Source organism: Peromyscus maniculatus, chromosome 5 (assembly GCF_049852395.1).
Source record: "Peromyscus maniculatus bairdii isolate BWxNUB_F1_BW_parent chromosome 5, HU_Pman_BW_mat_3.1, whole genome shotgun sequence".
Lineage (NCBI taxonomy): Eukaryota > Metazoa > Chordata > Mammalia > Rodentia > Cricetidae > Peromyscus > Peromyscus maniculatus.
The window spans coordinates 115,395,020-115,421,339 of NC_134856.1; the positions used below are offsets into that span (position 1 = coordinate 115,395,020).

The 26,320-nt window shown below is 51.2% G+C and overlaps 1 protein-coding gene across 1 annotated transcript; it reads right to left on the minus strand.

The window, feature by feature from the left end:
- Positions 1–593: 593 nt before the first annotated feature.
- Pxdc1 (PX domain containing 1) lies at positions 594–26,320 on the minus strand. The gene is made up of 5 exons (XM_006983516.4): positions 25,422–26,320; positions 10,931–11,022; positions 10,086–10,203; positions 3,546–3,657; positions 594–1,675 (listed from the first exon to the last, which is right to left on the minus strand). Exons 1-5 carry the CDS (start codon positions 25,675–25,677, stop codon positions 1,558–1,560), a joined length of 696 nt encoding a protein of 231 aa, XP_006983578.3. The 5' UTR covers positions 25,678–26,320; the 3' UTR covers positions 594–1,557.

Here is a 26,320-nt window from a genome sequence, read left to right on the forward strand (position 1 = left end):
GTTTGGTTTTGCTTTTGGTTTTGAGACAGTGTCTCACGATGTAGACTGAACTGGCCTTGAATTGCAAAGATCCCCATGTCTCAGTCCCCCCCACCCCCCAGTGCTGGGATTAAAGGTGTGCACACATGGGTGTTAATTGCTAAGGGAAACTTTGTTTTTGTATTGATCTGATTTTGACAGTAAGACAACAAAGATAACTGGTCGACCCCCGCCAGTCCCTCAGTAGCATATATGAAAAGCAGGATGCATTAGGCTGAACACAGTTGGAAGGCAAAATTCACAGAAATATCATTTGTATTGTAGCTGGGTCACCAGAGACTCTTCCTGTGACTGCCAAAGAGGAAAGCGGAGAAGGGGGAACCCTTAAGTCAAAATGAAAGCAAACCCAAGCTGTTTGATCAGTATCTGGTTTGGATCGATCACTCCCTGGGGTGAGAACACATTTCCTAAATACTAGTGTGTCAGGAAGAGTGCTCCGGTCAGGTCTCAGGGTAGAGGTGGGGTGGGGGTGGCCGTCAGCCTTTACCTTCCTTCTTATCCCTAAGCAAGGAACAAAATGAACCACATCTTTTTATACAAACATCCCTGCTAGATCAAAGTAGAGCAATAGATTTTATTTAATTAAAATAGATTAAAAACAGACTGTGTAAAAGAATTAGAATTTTCAATAATTTACTATTATTTACATTAGCAAATGCTGGTCGTTAGTAGACACAGTGAGGAGACGAGCGGGCAGGACCCAGACTTGCCTGTGGTCCAAGCCGTAAGCTTCCCTTCCTCCCCATCCCTTCCTTTCTGATTCATCATGGCAGTTGTGCCATTGAGTGCACCAGGGGAGGAGCTTCGAGCACCCGAGATGGTAAGAGCATCACAGTCAGGCAGAAGAGCTGACAGGGGCTGGCAGAGAGGAGGGAACTCTTTCCTCTGGAGGAAGACTTCACACTGGGTTCATACACACAGGACTCTGAATGCTTTCCCCTCCCTGATGCCAGCACTTCCCTCCAGGCTTGACATTGCGTAAACACTCCTTCCAGCTGACCCCCAAACCCCATTTCCAGGGAGGAGATGTAAAGCAAGAAACAAAAGCCACACATCTCAGGGAAGCCCTGAGTCACTTACTCTCCCCTGCCCTTGTGGTCCAGACCTTGGTGACTCATCAAAAATCCTCTTGAAATGTGCCTTTGACACATGAGAGAAATTTGGGGAGTCAGGGCCCTGTGACCAAGCGGAACGCTCCCCTCAAGAAGGCAGTGAGAACAAGAGGAAGCATGGCCCGCAGGAACAGTGTGTCCCGGGAGAAGAGGCAGGCTAGCGGGGCTGAGTGCTGGTGGAAGACCCCTCAGAGCTGCAGGGCATGTGGCCTCCTGTTGCTGGCGTCAGCCTGTGGACAGCAAGAGCCCCTGTGCTTCCGCTTTCAGGATTTCTAGGCCTGGTGAATCTCAGGGCCCAGGAGGCCCAGGCTGAGCAGCGGCTTTGGCCCGTGGGGGCCACACAGTGGACAGCATGAGGACATGCAGTCAAGGACCAACTGAGGCAGAGAAGGCCTGATGGAGTGGCTCAGTCCAAGATGTCTGTCTCAAACGGAACCAGGTGGTAATAGGACAAGTTGGTGACATAAGCTGCTGGGTCATCACCATCCTCCAGCTCCGGAGAGAACTCGCCGCCATTCTCAAACCTGGAAGAGACGACAGAGGTGACCTCAGCTAGAGGGGAAAGGACAAGAGGCGGGACAAGGGGCAGCCAGTGCAGTGTAAGGATATGGAGAGATCCAGGCTCTGTGGAAGGGGACGAGGGATGTCAATGAGATGAGGTCCTTCCCAGGCATGGGGCAGACACATGGGAAGAACCGTGAATTACAAACTGGATAAAATGGGTGGCTCTGCGCAGGAAGATCTTCTGAGCTTTGGTGCCTCTGCAACTTCCTGCCTCTGTCTCAGCAGAGCAGTGGGGCCTTCATCCTTCCTGTATTTGCAGGGATATTCTGGCTCCTGTTCTGTGCCAGGCTCTGTATCAGCTTGGAGAGCAGCAGGGACTGGGCAGGTGGAGGGCATGTTTCCTCAGGGAACAGGAGCTTGCAAGGACACCAGAGAGGCACACTACAGGAGGTTCCTTACAGTCATGGAGGGAGGCTCTACCTGGTGGCCAAGCCTGGTTTGAACCAGTCTGATTCAGGCTCAGAAGGATGAAAACGGCATGGATGTGGGACGCTTACACAGTGCGTGCACAGGACCATCCTGAACTTCCCACCACCTGAACTGCCTTCATCACTTCCCCTCAGACCGAAGGATGTCCTGAACATAGGAGGAACAATGGGAAGCTGGAAGAAGAACGGCCAAAGGCCTCAGGACCAGCACTGCTAGGGGGCCCGCTGACCCTCCTGCCCCTTCTCCATCAGGCATACTGATCCCCAAATGCTCACTCACTGGTGCCCACCTTCCTTCTGGGTCAAATTTGGATGCTGTCTGGATGCTGGAGACTCCACTGCATGACAGCCCCTACTCACAGCCCAGGGCCACATGGTAAGCATCAAGTGCCACCAGCCTTCCGGTCTCCGAGTGTTCAACAGCCTACTTCTAAGGGACTGAAGCACCTTCTGGATCACAGTCACTGGGAATACTGAAGAACTTCACAGAGGGCATGATGTTGTAAGCTTGCATGAGAATGTGGTGAGAAACTGTGTTGACAGAATAATCCTAGCCTCTAGGCATGCCTGGCCAAGACACCACTGGATACTGCTCCCACCACATGCAGTTTCTTGGGGACCTGTGGCCGGCAGAGATGGCATTCTGGTGCACACTGAATGAGTGTCAATGGAAGAAAAGTCCTTCAGCTTTGTGTGAGGAGGTGCTAGCCAGAGACTGTCATTGTAGAGGAGTCAGCTGGAGACCTTTTCACACCACCACCTGCTACAGGGCCTAGGTCTGCCTCCACCGCATTCCCAGGGACCCCTTTCTGTCCTCAGGAACACCCAGCAACAAAGCCAGACTTCCTGTCACCCCAGGTAATTCACCAAGGAGCTGACCTGCAGGAGCTAAGCATGCAAGCAGCTGTTCCTCCAGGCCTCTAGGTGGCAGGCTCTCTCCAGCACGTCCTGGTCAAAAGTCCCATTGCAGAGGTGGGAGACTGCAGGCAACAGTGGCCTTTGGCTGTCCAGCCCTCAGTAATCCATGCTCCTCTCTAGAATAAGGTTCTAATGGAGCACTCATAAACTTGTGAGACCACCGGCGTGTCACAGCTCCAGTCCAGGAAGTGTAGAGTAATATAGATCCTGGATCTGGAACCAGAAGTTTGGGTTTCACACCTCAGAGCCAACACAAACTAGATCCTAGAGCTTTGCCACTTCTTCAGAACTCCCCTCACATCTAGTGATTGGGTGACGAGGCCTCTCCCTAGATCCATTAACCAAACTCTCACAAGCTTTCAAAATAGGAACCCCTAAACTGGCAGCGTCTGCTGCTGGGTGACTGGGGCCATGTCCTTTCCTTCTTATAGAGTACTACACAAGCTACCAGCTTTTAACCCCACATAAGAAGCTGTGTACTCACAGACGCTCTGTGGAATCCGCATCCAGGAGCTGGTCCTTCCCGTTGGGTATGCTGTGGTCAATGACTATTGTTTCTGTGTTTGCCAAACAAAATCCATTGGACCTCATGATTTCTGGAAACCAAAGCCATAAGGTAAGTATTCAGCGCCTGAGGTCTGGAACTTCAGGATTTCTCACAGACTGACTGCTCTCAGCCTTGCCCAGAGCAGCTTTCTTTCCGCAGTGGGCAGTTGTTAATGCAAACTCATAATTGATCACAGTGCTGGGAATAAGTGATGCTAAGTGCTCAGCCCCAAACAGGACATCTCTAGCACCCCGCCCAAGGCTCAGGGACCATTGTGGACGAGGAGACAGAAAGAATGTAAGAGCTGGAGGATGGCGAGGAGGGCTACGAGATGCTGTCTTCTGGACTTGACCCAGCTGTTGCACCCAGGAATTCACAACAACAGTGGTTACCTGCACAAGACTGGATCCATAAGCACAGATATGGGTACTTTAGAAAAATCAACAAACAAAAGCAGCTTCCTGTGTCTACACTGGCTCTTAGGTTCCAGGGGCTCTCACATGGCTGGGAGGGCTGAAATGGAGGGTTGGTGGCAGTCACTAGGCTGGAGGTTTAGACTGCAGTTTCAAGGCCTTGGGACTCCTCTCCTCCATGGAACACCGTCAAGATTGTATTTGAGAATCTCCAAAAAATTTACCTAACTCCAGTATCCCAGGATGTCCTGAACTCCATCATGGCAAACAAGTATCCATTTAGCTACAGACACCCTCTTTAAACAGTAAAATTTAACCAATGTTCAAATTTCTAATGCAAAACAGGGCAGTGTTTCTAGAATCTGCACCCATCCTCCATCTAGGCTTTATGTCATCTTCAGATCATGGATAACACCTGATACAACGTAAATGATAAGTAAATCATTATTACAATGATCATGGATAACACCTGATACAATGTAAATGATATGTAATCATTATTATAATGATGAGGAGAAAGGGCTGCACTTGATCAGTAGACATAGTACTTTCCCCCAGTATTTTGGCCTGTGCTTGATTGAATCCACAGATTCTGGACTACAGATACTGTGTGAGAACCCAGGATGGCTTGGCTCTCTCTCTGTTTTTAATCTACTGCAGCCTTGACATTTCAGAAGGGACTGCGTTTCTCTCTCTTTCCTCAGGAGCTCAGCACCCTAAGTTGCCATCTTGGCCCTGGGATCTTCCCTTTTCTGTGAACCTCGCTCATCTCCAGTCCTTGGCTCTTAGGCGGCTGAGCTCCATTTTCAGGATCACTTCTGTTAGTCTTCGCAAGCCAGGCTCTCACCCTAAAAGACACGCTTAACGCATACCCCAGATGATGGGTTTGTTTAGTTCACAGGATCTCATCCTCACTTTAGGGATGCAGCTGACTTGAGTCCCTCCTCTCCTCCTGGCACACAAAGCCAACAAGAGCATCTCTCCCCATCTTAAGGGTTACGGACATCAGAGGCCTTTGTGGCTAAAGGATTCTCTTAGTCCTCTCCCCACTTGACCATGGTCTAACTTATTCCTGAGTATAAAATTTGCTTTTTCATGAGGAGATTGTTACTTCCTCTTTATTTTTAACCTTTCTAGGCATTTGGTGCTCCATTCTGTGAATTTTTCTCCATATGCAGAGAATTGGGGAACTACCTAGAAAGGAATAAAGAAAAATAGGTTTCCTTTTCCCTCTCACAAAAACGATTATTCCCCAGTTTGCTAAGTATTGCTGAAATATATGTCCGGCTTCCTGGAGAAGGGATCAGCATGTGTCGTGGCTCTGCAGTACTTCTCAGTCAGTCACACACCAGCTTCCGGCTTCCTCCCTGCCTTCCCTGCCCTTTCCCCTGGGGCGGAACTCTACAAACCACTAAGGAATGGGTCTGGGGACTCGGGTCAGCTACACTTCTTTGTACAAAGAACAAAAGGAAGATGCTTAGCTAGTGATCTGTCAGACCGAAAATCACGGAACCCCACACAAGTTCCGATTCCCTCGCCTCCCCACTCACAGGGTGTGGCAGCAGAGAGCCTCTCTCTTTATTGTTCTCATTAACTGTGACCCAAATCTGTCTGTCTGAGGAAGTGCAGGCAGTCCCAGTGCATCCTCCACACTGCTAACTGACAGCCTAGGTCTCCTTCTCCCACCGCTTTGCCGAGGGAATCTGGGGTGGGGGAGGGACCCTGGAAGTTCAAACAGATGTCACTGATGCAAGTCACTTCTGTACAAACTCCTGGAGCTACTGGCATGCCTAATTTTTGCTCAGTGTGAATTGTGGAGTCTGGGATGTGGAATTTATGCTGGTCCCTCCTGAATTGATTTGGAACAAGTCACTCCTCAGATGTCTATGACAAAGAGCCTTTGGGCGCATAAATGAGATTGAAAGTTCCCAAAGCCAGTTGGGCCCTGAGGTCAATAAGTAGATTGGTCTCCAGTCCCTTAAAGTTCCAGCCTGAGGTCACAAAGGGACCCTGCTCAAATTAGCCAGTATTTCCCAAAAGACCCCCGGAATCAAACTCAAGGCCTCAAATATGCTAGGCAGTGGTTCTGCCTCTGAGGCACGCCTCAGACCTCAAGATACTTTTATATTCCTATTTTGTAATGCTTAATTTATAGTTAACTTTAGAATTACAGGTAGCCATGAAGACGTAGACAGGGCTCTGACATACCCCACAGCAGCTTTCCTAAGTCAACACTTCATACAGTTAGGGTCCCCCATCACATCCGGGGAATCTCAAGGGGACAGTGCCACTAAGTGTAGAGGCCCTTCATCGGGGTTTCGCCAGCATCCTACTGATGACCCTTTCTTCTGCTGCAGATCCAATCCAGGACTCCTCGTTGTACCGAGCTAAGTGACTCCAAGGGCTCCTGGGCTTTCCTTGTTTCTCATGATTTGTAAAGAATTCAGGTGAGCTACTTTACAACTCTTCCTGGAGCTGGAGTCCCAGGTGGTTAGGACTAGGTGATGTGACATTGGGAGGAGTCCCACAGGGCCTGTTGAGTGCCCCACTGTGGAAATATGGGGTGTGCCTGTATGCATGTGTATACTGCAAATATCCATAGGCCCACTGTCCAATATCCATTAACAAATATCTTAGAGGATAAGGCCTATATACTGTGCAAGCCCTGCTTCCCTTGAACCCCTCCCACCACTGCTTAGCTTATCTCCATCAACGGATGTTTTTCAGAACATCTTCCAATCCATGTGCATGGTGCTGGAATGGTGGTTTTCCTAATTTGTAACTGTGGCAGCGTCCACATGTACCTTATGCCACCACCCCTCAGTTCATCAATTCTCCGATTCCATTTCTGCAGGTCTTTAGTCAGCCATGGAAGCATTCACAGTATAACCTTCCTCCCTTCTAAGTCCTCCCTGGCATTATATTTTCAGTTTATTCCAGCAACAGAACAAAAGCACAAATAATATGCTTTTATTAACTGGCTGTCTATCCCTGTATAGTAAAAATTAAGGCTAAGATTGAATAGATACTGAATTAAAGAACACACACACACACACACACACACACACACACACACACACACACACACACGCATGCACACACAAAATGTATTTCCTTTCAAACCTTGAATGGGAACAACCCACGTTTGTGGCTGAACTCTATTGGTCCTATTAGCCATAACTAGGTGGAGCTGAGGCCTCTGTTTCCTTGTGCTGCATAGATGTGGTCTCACTGCAGAACACTTAAGATCTGTGCTCTCTTATGTTTAATAAACATTTAAATCAACACAGGAAAGGAATGCTTATGTCTGAGTGGTTATCCTTGATGAGGCCCCAGAATATCGACAAGATTGTTCAGCACAACCAGTACCTGGTGCCATCTGGTGGAGCCCTCAACACCTACAGCCTCAACATTCAAAGAGAAAAGTCTGGACACTCAGGGCCCAGGCTTGGTAAAATCACCATCCCAAGAGAGGGTGGGATTCTGTGCCAACTCCATAGCACCCACCATCTCCCCAAATGAAAGACTGCATGAAGAAACCCCTTAAGAGAAGGGAAGAAGGATCAGTATAGATCTTGGCCATCAACACCTGTTTCCTAAATGGACAGAATCGATGAGAATGGCAGTGGGTGGGCAGTGTTTGCCTTGGTGACCCTTGAGGGTCACAGCTCAAACCATGACCAGAGTCTAGTGGAGGAGACCCAGGGTGTGGAGAGGATGTGACAAGATCAAAATTCATCCACCATTCAGACTTTAATCTATCTGAGATGACAAGAAAGTTGGGCTTTATTCTGCGGGTGGGGCTTTGAGAAAAGCAATGACCATCAGGAGTCAGTTTGGGGTCCTCATGTCAGCACATGGGGTGAACTCTGGAGAAAAAGAGAGGCAACAGGGAAGGTCACGTGCATGGGTTCCTGGGAAGCCAGAACTCCTCAGACTCTGGGCCTCCTCCCGAGAGCCACACGCCCAGAAACATACTAGTGAATAAGGGCACTGAGACCGGAAAGCCTGAGGTGCCCACAAGGGACCAGTTTCCCCAAGAAGATGCCTGTGCTTCTGAGCGAAGAGCATCATTAGAAATCAGTGGTTGCAGGGAGGGGGATCGGACTTAGGAGATAGATGCTCTTAATCAGCAGTTAAGAGCACTTGTTGCTCTTGCAGATGATCTGGTTCGATTCCCAGCCTCCACATGGTGGTTCATAAACTACCCATAACCCCAGTTCCAAGGGATGGAATTCAGTGCCCTATTCTTGCCTCCATAAGTACCTCATGCATGTGGTGCATAGACATACATGTAGCCAAAACACTCATACATATAAAAAATAAATAAATCTTAAAAAAAAAGAAATCAGTGTGGAAGTCTCTGCAGCTTATTGAAAGTGTCTGCTCCCTCAGTGAAGAGGGAGGTACATCCTAAGTGGAGCTGACAGAATGCTGCTCCCTGTATACACGCCAGTTCATATCCATGCTCTCAGTTCATATCCACGCCCTCAGTTCATATCCACGCCCTCAGTTCATATCCATGCTCTCAGTTCATATCCACACACTCAGTTCATTAGGAAGCTCTGGCTTCAGAGAGGCCTGGTTGTTTGACAGCCAAAATAGGAGGGCTGGGAACAGCCAAGGGCAGAGCCTCAGGAGTGGAGGAAACCTGTAGAGTTCCAAATACTTCCCTGAGGAAGGAGGCTAGCCCCCAGACTGCGGCTTCATGTAGCAACAACCCCACACCACATGCGCACACACGCATACACCATACCTTGCACAAAGACTTTTGGCTGCAGGCCATTCACAAAGGCCCTTCTTGTCAGCCAGGGTTCTATGCCAGGCTGGCCCCAAACCAGCCCCTGGCCAGCTCTTTCCATTCAGGTCCACCAGTGCCTAAGGAGCAAATTCCCAATCCCCCTGCCCCATTTCTTCCTACTTGTTGACCCTCCCATCCCTGGTCTTCTCTGATGCAACAGCTTGTTTTGCAGTGTGTTTGGAGCCAGGCATAACATCTCACATGGTCTGGTGTCTCAAGGTGCACAAGACAGACAAGATTCCTGCCTTTATAGGCCTGGATGCTGCACCTCTGTCATGAGCAAAGGCCACCAGGGAGTTCTCATACAGCAGCAAGGACCTGCCTGTCACCAGTCCTTGCAAAAGTACATAAAAACTTAACTTAAAGCCCCATGTGGCATCTGCATTCACCCCTTTAATTCCTCCCCATTATTTCAGCCTTACAAGATAAACATGCACCACGTGGTCATTAAATCATGATATGATCATTACATGATAAAATAAGGCAAGACAGGGGACAGGGGACTCCTCCAGGGCAGCTCCTGAAACTCATCTGTCTGCTGAACCGCGGTGCGTCCGGGTCATCTTGAAGCAGGGTTCCTCCGCCCCTTTAAGGATTCTGCTGTTCTCTTTCCCATTTGCCCCAAACAATGAAATAATGCAACACACAGGCCTGGGACTCAGTGCACGGTTCCCATTCAGACTCAAGAGCAGCTTTCCCATGTGCCAGGTAGGGAATCAGAGCCCCATCTGACAACCAGTGAAACTTCAGAGCCAGTGGTGAACTCGGTAGGATGAAGGTTCACAGACATCAACCCAGACAAATAGCCTCACTCCTTACAATCAGCTACAAAGAAGGTTCTAGAGGCCAGGTCCCAGTTACCCAGAGGCCCCTAGGCCTACACATTGTCCACTCTCCTTTAAGATAATCCAGGAAGCTTCCGGACACTGAACAGCCCCGACGGACCACCCACCCTGTGCACTCAGAGTCACATCTAGGAGACCTCTCCCACCCCAGGTCCCAGACCCACCCAGCCAGCTCACCCGTGCACACAACTGGGATTGTCATGCCCGCGTGGTAAGGACACAAGAGTACCATCACTCTGCCCTGGAAGTCTTCCCTCCCCCCCCCCACTCCCACGGATGACTCCTCCTCCATCAGCTTCTCACAGAATGCCCTCTGCTCCTCCCAAGGGGGAGGCTGGGCCCACCCACCGAAATACCACACTTGTAGCCACCCCAGCCACAGAGAGCCGTGCTCCCAAGCCTTCACTGCAGCTCTTACCTGATATTTTGACAGGACTTTGAAAGCTGGGTTGAATTTTATGGACATTATCATTTTTTAACACCTGATCCAGAGGCGATCTCTCAAAGAAGGTGAGCACCACCTCAGACCTAGAATACTGGGGATAAACAGAGTAATTACTGGAGATGCAAAGCTCTCCACAGTGGGTCCCATGTGTGTGCTTGTACACAAGGTAACCCCAACGGATATGAAGCTCAGAAGGCAGTCCCGGGCCTGTGCAGGGGCTGGTTGATGACCTATGATGCCCAGTAACTGGATCACTGCAGTTTCTTTGTTTACACGTGGCTAACGGGCAAGGCCTCTGGCTAGGGTGGGTGGCCCTGTGGAATGCTTTGCACACGGCTGGCATTTCACACCCGGCTCCCTCCTTTGCTATCGGCACGGTTGCTTCTACCTCAGCCATTTGCCAGAGGGGAAAACAGCTAAGGGGTCCTGCCTGGCCCTCCGGGTTCTTAGTTCTCCACGTCAAGCTCACAGACTCAGGGTGTGAGTTCCAGGGAGACGGAACTGAACACCGTGGCTGCCAATGATGCTGACGTTGCCCTTGGCTTCCTGGTGCCTGTTCTAAACCTAAGAAGAGCAGGTTCTGAGGCGAGGGAAGAAAGCAAAGGCCACCGCTTCTGTAGACGGCCCCGTGCCCTCCTGCTTCACACCTCATGACTTAAGGGAACCTAGCAGAGCCCACAGAAGCCTTCCTTCCCTTGATTGTCGGCCCGGACGTCTAGTGGGAATGAGACACTGAGTGGGATACGGGGAGCGGTCTGCGAGCCTGGGTGGTGACAGGCCACTCTGGCCTCCCCGCTCCACCGCGACGTCTCGCTCACCTTACAGGGCATGCTGATGACAGTCTCCAATAGCTTCTCAACCTCATTGAGCCTGGTCTCTGTGTCGTGTGCTTCCTTGATGGCAAGCAGTCCTAGAAGAGAGGCAGGAGTGGCCAGGTCAGAGAGGCGAGCAGCCTGTGATGAAACAAGTGACGGATAGCAACAGGTGTCCCACGATGAGGACACCACCCATGCTCTCTTCCGCAGCAGACTGTCCTGATCCTAAGGTCAATACGTCTCAGTGTCTCCCATGGACGCTTGAGACCACAGACAGAACCAGACCCCAAAAGATAAAACTTCTTCCTCTGTAATTCAGCCCACATCCCGGACCATGGCCGTGGCTGTTGCCTTTGCAGTCTGAAGTGAGATGGGAAAGCTACCATGAATTCATCTCCACAGTTTCACAGTCAATGCTCCCCACAGCAGGTCTTAGCCGCCTCTGCCTGCAGTTGTGGGGTGTGTTTTTGGTTTTGGGCTCCTTATTCAGGTGAGACTATTCGCCTCTCCTCTTGAAGAGGGGCTTTGTGGCTTCTCTGTGCACGCCCCAGTGGCCAGCATCACTGTTCTCCCACTTTAGGACCAGCGTTAAGCAAAATGGGGACTATAGGACCCTGAGGTACCAGGACAGCTGCTAATGACTGGTGTGTGTGTGGGGCGGTATATACAGCATGGAGACAGACGTAAGACAAAGGAACCATTCTCATCTCAGGGGAGTCAGGGCGGGGTGGCTTAGCAACTCATCCTGCTGCTCAGAATGGCAGGCAATTTGAAACTTAGGAACTGTTTGTTTTGAGAACTTTTGGCCTCAGAGAACAGAAAAGCAAGCGTGAGATAAGGGAGACTTAGTACTCACTCTGTCTTGTGTGTGTCTGGTGCTCACCTGTGAGGTCCCGGGCTACCCCTCCCCCTACGAAGCACACTGGTGATGTATGACTTTGCTGCAACCAATGTCACACATCCAAAAATGACTGTGGAATGAGGGCACAGGTGGATGGTCCCCTGCAGTGGGACATTCTGGGGCCCACGCCACTAACATCTGGACACAACCAGATCTTAGCCCTCGGTTGCCATCAGTAAGATAACTGCCCAAAGGGTGGGTGGCCCAGGACCCACCAGCCCTGATGACACAGACAAGGTCCCACTCTGCCAGTGACAGCTGCCCAGACCACAAGGTCTGTGTAAACGGAGCCCATATTTAGACAAGTCATCTAAATGCAATGTTCAGAAGGGGAAAAGATCTCAGAGAAAGCCCTTGTGGGCATGAGTCATGGCCCTCTCCAGGAACCCAGGCATCGGTGCTTGTTATGGGCACCACAGAGTGGTCAGCACAGGCTCTGACTGGCTGTTGGGCTGTGCAGTATTTTATTTTTAAAACCTTATGGCTCAAGGCCATACTTGGGAGACGTGGGGTTTTCTCTGTCTCCTATGAGCAATACAGACGCAAGAATTCCCACTTCAGCCTCTCCCAACAGCTTTCAAGGGACAGAATTCAGACTCCTGTGTACACTAGCTTTGTCCACAACTCTGTATGACCAAAACAGCACAATCCCCGTGATCTGCAGCACATCCCCAGAGACCTAGATCCCAGAACTATGGTCGGTCCCTGAAAGTTTCTTTCAGGTTCTGGTTTGGTTTTGTTCACAAAAGGCAGTGTTGAGGTTTAGGTAAGTGATCAAAATTTCTAAAAACAACCTGATTAGGAAACACCAGAACACATAGTTCCTGGGAACTCCTACCAGAGTCCCCAGATGTAATGAGAGGGCATTTCTGAAAGGCTAGCCTAGGCTATCCCTAATGTCTACACCAGTGTCTCCTTCACCTGACCTCCTGGCATGCAAGTACCCCTCCTTGCTGATAGTGTTTTCTGATCCCATCCCATCCCTCCCTCCCTCCCTCCCTCCCTCCCTCCCTCCCTCCCTCCCTCCCTCCCTCCCTCTCTCCCTCCTCAGCCATACAGGCCATGGTGGCCAGCCATGGGATGTGCAAAATCCAGAGGTGACAGAGTGGGTTGTGACTGGTCCTCTGGAAACCTGAGGCTTCATATATACCCACTCAAGCACAACACCCTGAACATCACCAGAGGAAGAGACTGGGTCACCTCTCTTCCCAAGTCCCATCTCAACCTGTCTGTTGAAGAAAAAGAAAAGAAAAACAGAAAACACCAGGGTGTCAGAGTTCCTGAATGTCTCTGCCCAAAGTTCTGAGCTCCTCAAAGAGAGAAACAGAGAGTCATCCGTGGCATGATGTCGTGTTTGGGGCACAACGGGGCTTGTGTGACAGTGGTCCTGTAAGAGATGTCACCTAGAAACAGCACAGCTGGCTCAGTTGGTGTAAATGCACTCAGGATGTTCACACAGTGACAGAAATCAAAGACTCCTTTCCCAAAGCATCGCTGTCATTAAGAGGGGTGGCTGTGTGTACACATGAGGATGAGGATGCAGGATTTTTCTCTGCACTAGGTCACTTTGAACATCCTTCCTTGCCACAGAGTAGTATGCAGAGAACAGAGCCAGGTCTGAATCCCTTGGAAAGTTATTCATAAAGAGGGAAAAAAAAAATCACATAACAATCCCACAGACAGCTGCTTTCTTCAAAGAAGCAAAGCCGCCCTCCAGTTTCCCAGAACTACAATCCTAGACGGGAGTCCATCCCACTGACACAGCAACTACTTTTATTCTCTGAAAACATGGTTCATAGGAGACCACCCTCCTGTACAGCCAGCGTACAGCCAGTCTACACCACTTCCAGGTGGAAGCATCCGCCTGGATTCTTAACGAAGGAGCCTTGATTCCGGCTCACTAGTGGTGATGACAAAGCCCTGGTTCTATCTTTGTTTCTGTTGGTTGGCTTTACAACTGCCAATGGAGAGATAAAGACACTCTGCTCTAGACCAGTGTAGTGCTTTAAATGAGAATGTCCCCAGATGGGCTCAGATGTTTGAACACTCGGGGCCCCAGTTGGTGACACTGGGGAGGTTTAGTAGGTGTGGCCTTGTTGGAGGAAGTATGTCACAAGAGGCAGGCTTTGAGAGTTTAAAAACCCACACTAGCCAGGCAGCAGTGGTGCACGCCTAGCACTCAGAAGGCAAAACCAGTTCAAGGCCAGCCTGGTCTACGGAGTGAGATCCTGGACAGGCACCAAAATAACACAGAAAATCCCTGTCTCGAAAACAAAAAACAAACAACAACAACAACAACAACAACACACACACACACACACACACACACACACTACTTCTAGTTCTCACTCTTCTTGCTTATGGTTCAAACTGTGAGCTGCATGCCCACCGCTTGCAGCCACGCTGCCCCAGCTGGTTTGGACTCTGGAGCTATATAAAGCCCACAAAGCCTCCTCCTTCTATGAGTTGCCTTGGTCACTGTTTTATCACAGCAAGAGGAAATCATCTAATGCAATCAGTCTTTTGGGGCCGCCAGATTTCACAAGGAAAATATAGAACCTAGTGGACCGAGAATTTCAGATAAATGAGGAGGAACACCATAGTAAAGGCTGCTCCACTGAAAACACTCTGCTGTTTGTCTCGTGTTCAACACGAACTTCATGCCCCGCACTCTGTCTTTGCTATGACCCATTTTCCAGGCTGCAGCAGAGAAAAGCAAGGGTACCCTTCCGGCCTCTAGAAACAGCATCGGCACGTTGGCCCTGTTGGAGGTGACCCCAGCCCACCTTACCAGTTCCATGCCCTGCCATTTCTCACAGCTCTGGGACAACACTGAGAAACAGGCCCCGCTGGCCAGCAAGTCTCCAGTGCCCTCAGTGCAGCCGCTGGCACAGTCAGGGGCACAGTGGCATTCTTCAAGTTCGGTTGCACCTGCTTCCTTGGACCAGTCTTTATGCTTCGGAATGAAAGAAGCCAAGTGGTGTTCTTTGGAAACGAAACCGGGCTTGAGACTAGAACAGGGAGAGACACCCGAATGGGGAAGGGAAGCCTGTGGGATGCTCACTCGCAAGCTCAGAAATGACAGGCGATTCTCTCAGAGACTGTGAGGTAGAGGTGTTTTCATTCAGCATTTAGTCCCCCATGCTGGCTCCTTGGTAACAATCAAGTTGGCAGTCTAAATAGGCTTTCTTAAGGTACCACATCCTGTCTCCAAGAACCACCCTCACCCGAGGGACAAGGAACACTGGCCCCTAAACCAGGTGGTACAACAGCTTTGCAAAATGGTGGATGCCTCTGTGTTTGAGGAGGCTTTCCTAAGAGCAATACAACCCGATGACCATTGCTGCATTTACAGTCCCAAGGCCAAGGAGCACAGCCTCAAGAAGCAGGAAAGAGCCACCATTCAGCATGCCTGCCCTTACCCTCATCAGCCCCAGGCCAGCAAAGATGAGTCACCACCAGCCACCTGGCTTCTGACAGCCCCAAGCCCCAAAGCTCACAGTGCCCAACGCACGCACGCACGCACGCACGCACGCACGCACGCACGCACGCACGCACGCACGCATGCACGCATGCACACACACACCACACCCCTCCCTCTACTCTGGGGCCCTAATGCAGAAAATGAAATACATTTTCCTCTGGAAACTTCTAATTGTTTCACACTCCTGAGGCTTCTTAGTTTCACCGCTGGCGGGATCCCCAAATATCTGCCACCTCTGTAGTAATGATATCAGATTCTCCAAGCACCTCTGTGAAAGGCGGAGTTCTGAGAGTGGTCTTCACGGGGTCTCTGCTTTCATTTTCAGGGACAGGTGACAGGAGCCATGGTCTAAGTGGCATGGCCACCAGCACAGTGTGCTCTTTGCTCACATTTGCATATTTTCCTCTTGCACCTGCTCAGGGTTTTCCTTCGAGTTTAAGTCAGTTGGCTCTTAAAGGCTCGGGCTGGCTTTTCCAAATGTCACTTGTGTATACAATTTCAACTTTACTTTTTAATGTACTTAAATACAATAGCTCTAGAGTACCTGATGCTTCTGAGTTTTATACTCCAAGTATTATTGGTGGTTTAAGAAAAGTCAGCCTGGAGCAACCCAGGGGACCTTTCTCCCTAAAAGGCTTTATTTAGCCTTGCAAGAAAAAAACAGAGAATTTGTGCTTAACTGATTTCATCAAAAGCAAACACCTGCTTCATTCCTGGAACCAAAACTGAATGAAGCAAGCATAAACAACTGTGACTTCCAAATCATGTCTAACATGGTTTTGCTATCTCAGATTGTAATGATCAATAGTGCAAGTGGACAAGATAGTTGTGAATGTGAACAGATGCATTCAAAAAATAGAGCTTCATTGAGAGGCTGTAGTTCTATAACTGGCCAGCAGGGGGTGGCAACACACCGCATAAGCCTAAGGATTTCACTCACAAACTCACAGAAGTGACAATTGCCCACTCTTCAACACGGGGAAGAATGTGACCCAGGTTTCATAATCCCGGAAAATGTTCTGATTTCTGAAAAAGTAATCATTCATATAACCTCAACTTCTAAAATTTATCAACACATACTTTCTGACATAAGAATTTATCCAAGTTTAGCACAAGCAGTTAAAAGCTTGAAAAATTAACGATATGATATACAAATTTCGGCAAGCCAAATACATGAATATTCAGGGACTAAATGTCAGCCTGGCTGTGCATGGTGGTGCATTACTTTAACCCTAACATTCAGGAAGCAGACCCCAACCCCAGGGGGTGTGGCTTTCTCCCTAAGGGGCTTTAGCCTCACAAGAACAGAACAGTTTGTGGCTATTTTATAAATGACTGCTTTTGGCAAAAGTAAACACCTTTATTCCCGGACCCAAAACTGAACAAAGCAAGCATAAACAAATTAGTTTCCTGATATCTCTGAAGCCTGAGTCTGAGGTCCCATGTTTCTGTTAAACGGAGCTTGGTCTCCACACACGTGACAACTGCCCCAGGCTTTCTCTGCAGAAGTCTTGGGCTGGGTGGGGGATGGGGTGAGGTGGGGCTGCAGAGGAATTCTGGTCATAAAGGCAAGACGCGGCCAAGGTCAAGAGAAGACTGCATTAAGGATGTCCACGGCCCACAGCACCTGCCTCTCTTGAGAGGAAAGACGCTTTCTGACTCTCCACAAAGAACAGCCCTGGGGGAAACTTTCTGTTGGAGGCATTTTCAAATGCGGCCAGATAACAAACTGCACTGAAATGGCTTTTTGTCCATTAACAAATGTGCCCATCAACACACTGCACACAAAGTGCAGGGCTCTCGGAAGTATCCATTCATGAGCTGCAGGAGAGGTAGACACAATCTCGGAGCTGGCGGATCCTAAAAGGCTGAATACACAGATATTTTGGAGACAACAACCTTAAATTAAAGAGCAAAACAAAACATAAACACTCAATAATTTCTAAGTATCTAGTTTCTTTCTCCTTCCCTCCTTCTACCTCGCTAGGGATAGAACCCGGGGGCCTTAAATACTGCAAGGCAAGAGCTCTCTCTACTGAGCAGGAACCCCAGCCTCTAAACAGGTAGTCACCACCACTCAAAAAGTAGAGCCTAAGAAATAACCAGCTCCTAATTCTGTGTGAAGCTGGTGCTACAGTGGTTCTCAAACCCTGGAAGACATCAGTGCAATTGCACAATATAAGCACGTGGCACCCACATGCACAAGTGTGTGTTGACACAGGGAAGAACAGCACTCCACGCTAAGCCGTCACTGGAACCCTATCACAGGCCAGAGGACTCTGGCTGGGGGGTTTGCCCCTCCCTTCTGTCCGACTGATCTGGGCACAGCCAGGCTTGCAGGGACCACAGAGAGGGAGGAGAGGAGTGATGTCCCATCCAGGGACCCTAGGTGGAGGTGTCCCGCCACACCTCTCCCAGGATGAGAAGCTGGACTGGGAACAGAAGAGGAAGAAGCAGAAGAGGTGGAGGCAGAAAGAAACTTCCCTGGACCCCACAGGAGGAAGCTGCTCTTCCTTTGCTTCCAGGCTTCCAGCTTCCTGCTTCCAGTTTCCTGCTCTCAGCGTACAGGGTGGGGGGGTTGGGGATAGGGAGGGTGGGGGAGTTGGGGGATGGGGGGCGCCTCCTAAAGGGACCAAGCGGTTTTCTCAGTGGGGGAAAAAGGCATCTGAATCAAACTTTCTGATTTTTCCTGTTTTCTTAATCCCTCCTCTCTGTTCATTATTCTCCCCCATCTAAAGCAAAATTCCCTTCCTAAAACTCAGTTTTCAGAAGCCATTCACAAGTCAGGCATGGTGGCACATGCCTGTAATTCCAGCCCTCAGAAAGCTGGGGCAGGAAGATATTAAAGGCAGATATTGAGGGCAGCCTGGGCTACAAGTGAGACCCTATCTTAACAAAACAAACAGAAAACTCATTCACTGGGTCATTCCTTTCCCCCTGTGCTGGAGATGAATCCTAAAGCTGCCTTCACGCTAGGCATGTGCTCTACCAGTGAGCTACCCTACCCCTCCGGCCCCTGCCAGTCTGCCTTAAATAAGAGGCACACAGGATACCTACCCATTTTTACCTCTCACACAGGAAGGGCAGGCACACTGTCTCAAGTTCACAAACCAGAGGTCAGGGGACGGTGTGGCCGAAACTGTGGCAGGAGCCCTGCCTCTCCTAGACATGTGTACTGGCTACCAGACGGCTGGGAAGCATTCAGTAGCCATACACCGTTAGCAGGGTCTAGGCCCTAGGACAACACAGAGCATGCACCTACTCACCCTAGCAGGAGGAGGCCTGAAGGGTGAACAGATGTAGAGGGTAAGGGAGGGACGGAGGGAGGAAGGCAGTATGGAGGCCCACAAGAGGCCTCGAGGCTGGGGGAGGGGGCATGTGGAGTGGTAAGAGCTGAGGCAGAAAGACAGACAAGCTTAAGGAGACCACAGCTTCCCGGGCAGGTTCCGACAGCAAGCACCCCACATGTTTGGCAACTCTGTTTCTTGGAGTGACGCACACACTGGCCCCGGATTCCCTCAGTCACTCAAGTCTGACCCACACCAAGCAATAAATACTAGTTTGGGAACCCATGAAACCATAGGCCCAATCAAGCCCCACTGTGGTACATGGTACACTCTCTCTCTTAGCCAGGGCAGGGAGTCACCAGGAGGGTGGGATCACACCAACAAAGGCCACTGTTGGAAGCATGAGTAGGTGGATCGGCTTCGTAGGACACTGGTCTTGTTGGGTACCAGGCCTCCCCACATTCTCCTACCTAGAGGCCTTTTATTGGGGTTACTGGGATTACTCAGGGCATAGGATAGACAGAAAGCCAGCAACTCCAAGTGTCTAGTTGGGTGCTCAGCACTCTGTGGCTATTACTCAGTAGGACCCATCACCTTGCTACACAGATGCTCTTATTGTTATTATAGCAAGAATGAGCCACCAGCAAGGAGAGAAGGGGACAGGGAATGGTGGTTTGGGAGGCAAATTAGAAGAAAATATGGATGTGGACTGTCACCACATCCATAATTGGAACAGGAGCAGGAGGGGAAGGGCAGAAATACCAAGCCGTGAGGATCAAGCAACTTGGCTGAAAGCCACAGGCCAGCAGCTGGGTGAGAACACACAAGACAGCCCCGGCTGTCTGGGAGCAGATGCAGTGTCCTCCTATGGTGACCTGGCTGTGTCCCCGGCTTTGCCGCCCAATCTCCCAGGCCCCCGATGTCCTCACACAGGAAGCAGCAAAGGTAATGGCGGGAATAAGGGACACCGTGTGACCAAGTCCCATCCACTCGCCTCCTTTCCCCGTTCTGTCCAAGTGCTACAACATGTTTTCCTCCTCGGCAAAAGGTAAGGAGACTTCGGTTCTCCAAACAAACGGGAAAAGGAATTTGCAAGAATCAGTTACAAGAAAGATGTGGCTTGTGACCATCATCACTCAAGCTCGGGGTGGGATGAAGACAGGCACCAGCCCTCGATGTCATCAGGACAGCTAATAGCACATGAGCACACATTCCAGAGACCTGGCCTCATTCGGGAGATGCTGCAGCGGCCAGGAAGGAACAGAGCACAGGACCGTGGCCACTCTGCCCCGTCATCCCACCAGCAGGGACAAAAGTCACATCAAGGGGCTCTCAGGGGCTTCTCTAGACGGGGAAGTGACCAAACACAACCTTTTAAGTGATGGCGACTAAAATTAGCCAGTGGACGCATAGCGTGACCCAAAGCTACCAAAGGCAAACAGAAATAGCATTAACGCGGGGATGGGAGTGTAGATCAGAGGTAGAGCAGATGCTTAGAATGCACAAAACCTCAAGTTCGACCCCCAGAACACAAAATACAAAAACACCCCGACTGTGGTCCTTTCTGTGGACTGGCACTGCCAACACGACAGTACATGTCTTCAATCTACTGCTGCCAGCCTGCTGCTGGCCCAGGGGAAAGTGCCAAGGCCTGGACTTTCACCTTTGAAGACGCTCAAGCAAAACACAGGCTGCCTTGTGCCTCCCTGCCAGCCCCTTGCACCCTCCCAAGTTCAAGCCCACGCACCTCATTTGCAGCAAGCTGAGCTCTGTGGAAAGGTACCACAGCCCTCGTTCCTTTATTCTCTCTGTATCGCTGTCCACAAGTACTGTGGCTACTCTTATTTCCAACTGTGCACAGTGCATGAATGGATTTCCTGTCACTTCTGGAAAGTGTCTGCCAAAACAGACAGCAGAGAAACATCAGGAGCATTGAGGGTACCTGCGGGCTCACAGCGAGGCCCAGTGGAGAAGAAGAGGCAAGTATCTCCTTCAGCATTTCACAGGGAGAAGCTGTGATGTACGTGCAAGGTGCTGGACCGGCTGTGTAAGCTCTAACTAGTTCCACCTACTGTTGGGCAAGGCAACCAGGAGTCATGGTTATCCAAGGCATAGTATAAGATCTACAGCATGAAATCAGGAAGGAACCAAGGACAGCCAAGAAGTCATTTATGGGAAAAGAAGAGTCGCCAGGTAGTGGCACAGGCCTTTAATTGCAGCACTCTGGGAGGAAGAGGCAGGTAGATCTCTGTGAGTTCAAGGCCAGCCTGATGTACATAGTGAGTTCCAGGGCAGCTAAGGCTACACAGAGAACATTCTGAGAGAGAGAGAGAGAGAGAGAGAGAGAGAGAGAGAGAGAGAGAGAGAGAGAGAGAGAGAGAGATATGAAGGAAAAAAAGAGAAAAGAAAAACAAGAAGTCCAGGATGTCAGAGTGGAGCCTGGTGTGGGCAGCAGGACGTGGATCTGGGAACAAATACAAAACAAGGAAGAGAGGAGGGGTAGGCACCCCAGGACAGGGTGGGTCAGGGGTCCTATATACAGAAGAGTCAAAAATCGGTGAGTGAGTCAGAGATGCCCAAATCCCCTGAGAAATAAAAGTGCCCAGGTAGGATGGCAGGATGACCCCGGGGAAGCTCCCTAGGGGGGTGGGGCTGCAGCAAAGGTCAAGGGCAGCATCCCACCACCCCTAACATCAAAGGCCAGGCAGAGGTGGCAGCCCCATGTCCTGCTTTGCTGTCCAGAGCCATGCGTAGCACGCTCACAATAAAAGTCAAGTCGGTTGGTGCCTCTGAGTGGCAGTTGGTCCGTCCATTAGGCACCATTCTCCTTGTTTGGTGGCAACATCAAACTTCTCCCTGACATCCAGGTGAAGACAACGTGATGGGGAACTGGGGCAGACCTGGGGAATGCAGCAAATGTCTGGGATGTGGGAGTCAGGTGCTGTATCAGTGTCCAGCCTTTCCTGGTACCATCCCAGCTGTGGCTCTCAAGTCTAGGAAGAGCCCATGTCCTGAGCACTGAAGAGACTCATCATTGGTGATGAAATTGAATATAGCAAGGACAGGAACACCGTGCACAGGTTCCCATGACAAACTGTGCTGCTAACTGCCAGGTTCCAGGCTGGCACCCTCAGCCAGCACCTCCCACTCCATAATCGCCTGAGGTGGCCTCACTGCAGCACAGGGCACCTGTGCCAGAATTCTGGGCATGTGCTGTGTGCCACACACCAACCTCTAGACTCTCAATGCATCCATGGCTCTCTTCCAGGCCAATCAGTGTCCATCCCCTTCTCACACCTGCTTCATTACACCTGGTCCCAGCAGCCCTGCCTCCATGTTCTCCCTTGTTCTAGCCCATCTTTTTCAGCGCATCAGCTTGAGCTCAACTCAGATCAAATCAATTCCCTGGCTCAGAGCCCTCAGTGATGATGGAGCCCATGGCTGACCACCATCTGCCTCTCTCCAGTTCCTTCACCACACTCTCCACTGCAGCCACAGTGATCTCTTGATTGCTTGGTGATCTCATTTATTAATGCATGTCTCCTAACAAAAAATACAAATCGAAAGGATAGGTCACAAGGCTTTAGTTGCTCACTCACGTCATTGTCCCCTGCACGGTGCCTGGCAGCCACTAAGTGACCACAAAATAAATGTAAACCCAAAAATGTAGTTACCAAGGATTCAAGCTCACCTGGCCACTTTGAAATAGAATCTGTAGTTGCAGAGGTAACCAGGCGGGCCCTGACGTCACAGATCTGCAATGGGTGCTACTAAAAAGAGGATCAAAATACTCCAAGAACCTCAAATGGTCACCAGGAAAAATCTGCATGTGTCTGCTTTAAAACGCAGGCCTTATGTGTGGGACACAAACAAAGTGAGAAGTCCCGCTCACGAATGTGAACCAGTAGGTAATTCACACCACAGAGGACTTGAACACATGACACAGCCCGGGGATGAGACCAGAAAAGTAAGAGGGGGGCACCTTGACAAGCCAAACAGCATGTCCACAGGAAGCAGCTACCCGCCCCCCGGGGTTGGAGGGTAACACAGCAAGAGGTGGCTATTTCAGCCCTAGGTCAAAGCTGCCCACCTACTGTAGTGTCTGGGGAGAGTTCCATGAAGACACGATACAGGAAGCCATGGTCCTGAGATCAGCACTATACTAGCTCATCAAAACAGAAGGCCAGGAAGGTAAGGGAGTGGGCACTGTGCCTCCCCCTCATGCAGTGGCACCATTCCCCTGCCTGTGTGTCACCAGGCCACATAAAAAGCCCACGGACATCCACCAAGCATAACACCACAGAGGGAGAAAAAAGTCCGATCCTCTGCACCTAAAATCTCTCTCATGGCAATTCTGGAGGAACCAAAGCTAAGGGCCTGGCACCTCTTCAACTGCATGAAGATTCAGAAGAACTGCAAAGTAGAACCCTGGCTGGCCTGCTGTGTGTCAGGAGCTCAGCCTGCCAGGAGCAGTTCGGAGACACATTTCCCTGGGAAGCTCTTCTAATGAACCGAGAACACAAACCTAACCCAGCCCAGAAATTTAATAAATACTTGAGAATCTGACCGACTGGGATTAAAATGCCAGCACTACACACAGCTGCATACCTTTCCTGTTTGAAGTTTGAAAAATCCAGACCAATTTTTTTTTTGATGCAAATAACACATTTGCACGGAAATGTGTTATTATTCGTGTTATGATGTATTATGTGTATTATTTGTGTTATGATGAGGTATTTTACTTGGTGTATGACTTCCCTAGACATGAAGGGATCAAAGAAAGGAAAGGAGCCTTCCTGGCTTTGTGAAACAAAACTCGGGAAGAACCAAGCAGAGAAAGGAGAATCAGAACGGATCATGATTCATGGTCACCCTTCTACTGCTCCCGGGATTCATCTGCATTACGTCTAGGGGGTACTAGCTGGAGGCTCCCATCAGATAGGAATGGGCCACCGGTGATGGACGGTTCTAATAACTACATAGCGGGCTGTCGGAAAGTCCTTTCCCTATGACCACTGGGACTCACCCCCACTGCCCCTGCCACTCCATCTCCACATTCTCACCCCTGCTTCTGCATTCTCCCACTCTTTAGATGCTCGGAAGCAGCTCTCATCCACTGCAGCACCTGGGACATGATTCCAGGAGTTTGTATAGATGCAAACGAGGCCAGGTGAGCAGGGCATGACGATTTCCTCCCGTCTGCCCCAGGGAAGCTCTTTTTCACCTGTGGCTCCACACTGAGGCCACACCCCTTCCCACACCCTCGGCACCAGCGTGCTGACAGTAAACAGGTGGCATTTACAGAGTTACTGTCACCAGATGCCACCAGGCATTTCACGCCTCACAAAAGCCCACAGGTAATAGGTATGCTCACAGATGGAGACCCGGTTCCGGTTTGCCTGAGGTACCAGCTGAGATCTGAGACCGACTCAGAGGAACAGCCCGGAAGTTCAACTCGTTTATGACCTGCCTTGTTCCAGAAGAAGCCACGGAGTAAACCACTGACCCTTTGTTATGCTTTCCTGGTCAGACATTCATTTGTTAAATTAAAAATACAACAAATAGCAAATTTAAAACAAAAAGAAAAAAAAAGAAACAGGTCCAATCTTGAAATAGTGCTCAGCCACCAGGAGGGGCTGGGATGGAGATCTAAAGCAGGCTTGTCTCTCGGGGCCTCCACACTCACTGGCTTTGGGAGTCTGTCCAAATGATGTGTCTGCCAGGGGATGTGTCATGAGAATGGAGCTAATTATCCACATAATCCACACACGGGTGGGGCCTATCACCAGGGGGAATGGAGGTTATCTCAGACCTTAGCCAGACAGGCGGCCAAGGAGATAGGTCCTGGCTAACCTGAGTAACTTCGCCCCAAGCTGCCCCAAGATTGTTGCTTGGAGGACTCTGAAGAAAGAAGGGCTTGGATCCATGGGTCTCAGAGCCCCGGGAGGCCACACACTGATGGGAAGTCTACTCAGAAGCTCCTGTCCCCAGCTAAACGCCCCACACCTCACTCTTCCCGGTCTCAACCAAGGCCTCTCTCCGGCTTCCTCTGCTCTTCCAGTCCCTTTGCTGGCGTAGGAAAGGGGAAGCCACCGCTGTTTGAGAAAACAAGAATCACAGCCAACCAGGACCGTCACAAGGGCAGGGAGGAGGCGGCCATGGCTAATCAAATCCGAATGCGGACCCAGCTCAGGGGTGGGGACCCTGGGTTGGCTCGACAGATGCAGGCGGGGCGGTCCCCTCCTAGGAGAGGTGGAAAAGATTGCTGCGTGGCACTTCACGCTCAGGCTCAGCTGTCCTGGGGCAGAATAGGGACGGGGCCTCTCCCAGGCAGGACCCCGGCAGCGAGCGTACTGGATGCAATCCCCCAGTTCCGACACCCTATAACTCGAGCCGCCACTGGTCCTCTATAGCGGGGTAGGCGGCTGGAACCCAGTAGCTGTCAGCCCCCGGGTGTCGCCTTGCAAAGCTCTGCTTTCTTTCAGAAGCGACTCATTCTTTGGGACAGTCAGGCGAGAGTCCTGCCGACCTCGTCGCCTTCCCCACCCATCTCATTTATCCTCCAGGATTGTGTGCCCCAGGCTCCATGCCGACTCCCAGTCCTTCCTGAACCACGGCTGGGTGCCCTTCTTCAGGGAACCCGGGGTCTAGATGTCAGGTGCCGAACCGTAGAGGGAAGAAACAGTCTCAGTTTAAGTAACTCTTCCCGCTGACTTCATTGCACTTGGACGCGATCTCGTCGCTCTGTTCCTCCCACAGCCCGCAGCCCCCGGCGCCCCGCAGCCCCGGTGCCCCGCAGCCCCCAGTCCTGCAGCCCCGCACCTTGCCGCAGCGGCGCGCGCGTCAGCTCGGGCCGGTCCTCGGGGAAGGCGTCACGGAGGCGCTTGCACAGGCGACCCAGGTCTGCGAAGCTGCGGTGCAGGTAGAGCACGCTGCGGTCCGACCACTCGGTACGGATCTCGAAGAACTCCTCCTCGTCGCCACGCCGGCTGACGATGAGCCTGCGGATCCCGTTCACCCAGCAGCCGCGCACGAACATGTTCACGAGCGACGTGCCCTCAAACACCGCCGAGGCCATGCCGCGGGCCGCGCATGCCCCTGCCGCCGGGGGCGCCCTCGGCCCCCAACCCGGGGTCCGCCTGGGCAAGAGTGGTTCCGGACAGGGGCGATCAGGGGTCCTTCTTTAGGACGCGGTCGAGCCCAGCCACGGCAGTTAAGAGTCTGCGTGGGGCGAGGCTGGTACCCCGCGGATATGCCCGGGCTCCGTACACACTCTGGGGCGGCTGCGTGCGGTCCGCGCTCTGGGCGGCGCCGCCAGGAGTCTGTCCCGCCGCGCAAGCCGCGGCTTTATAAGGCACTTCCCATCGCGGGCGGCGCGGGCGTCTACGTCGAGTCCGGGCTGCGGCACCTCCCTCCCGCCTCCCGCTGACCCGCCGCGGGCCCCGCCGAGGGCTGTCCTGGAGCTCTGCTTTCCCAGTCTGCCGGCTGCTGAGCAAGGCTGGCCCTGCGCTCTCCCGGCGCGCAGGGAGACTTTCTATTCTTTCCTACTATCGATCCTCGGGATTCTCCAGCCCCGAGTTGAGCGCTCTGCCCGCCTGGCGCAGGGATGGGATCGGCTGGAGTCTGGAGTCCCCGTGCGGCGCCGCATGGGTCGGGGACGCGGTCCCATAGAGCGCGGGAATCGAGGCCGAGGGCCTGGTGCTGGTCCCCGCGTTGCCCTC

Coding starts and splice junctions, on each gene's coding strand:
- Pxdc1 (XM_006983516.4), bottom strand. CDS start 25,677: ATGGCCTCGGCGGTGTTTGAGGGCACGTCGCTCGTGAACATGTTCGTG. Junction 11,023..25,421: donor GCGCGCGCCGCTGCGGCAAG/GTGCGGGGCTGC, acceptor CCTCTCTTCTAG/GACTGCTTGCCATCAAGGAA. Junction 1,676..3,545: donor GCGGATTCCACAGAGCGTCT/GTGAGTACACAG, acceptor CGTCTCTTCCAG/GTTTGAGAATGGCGGCGAGT.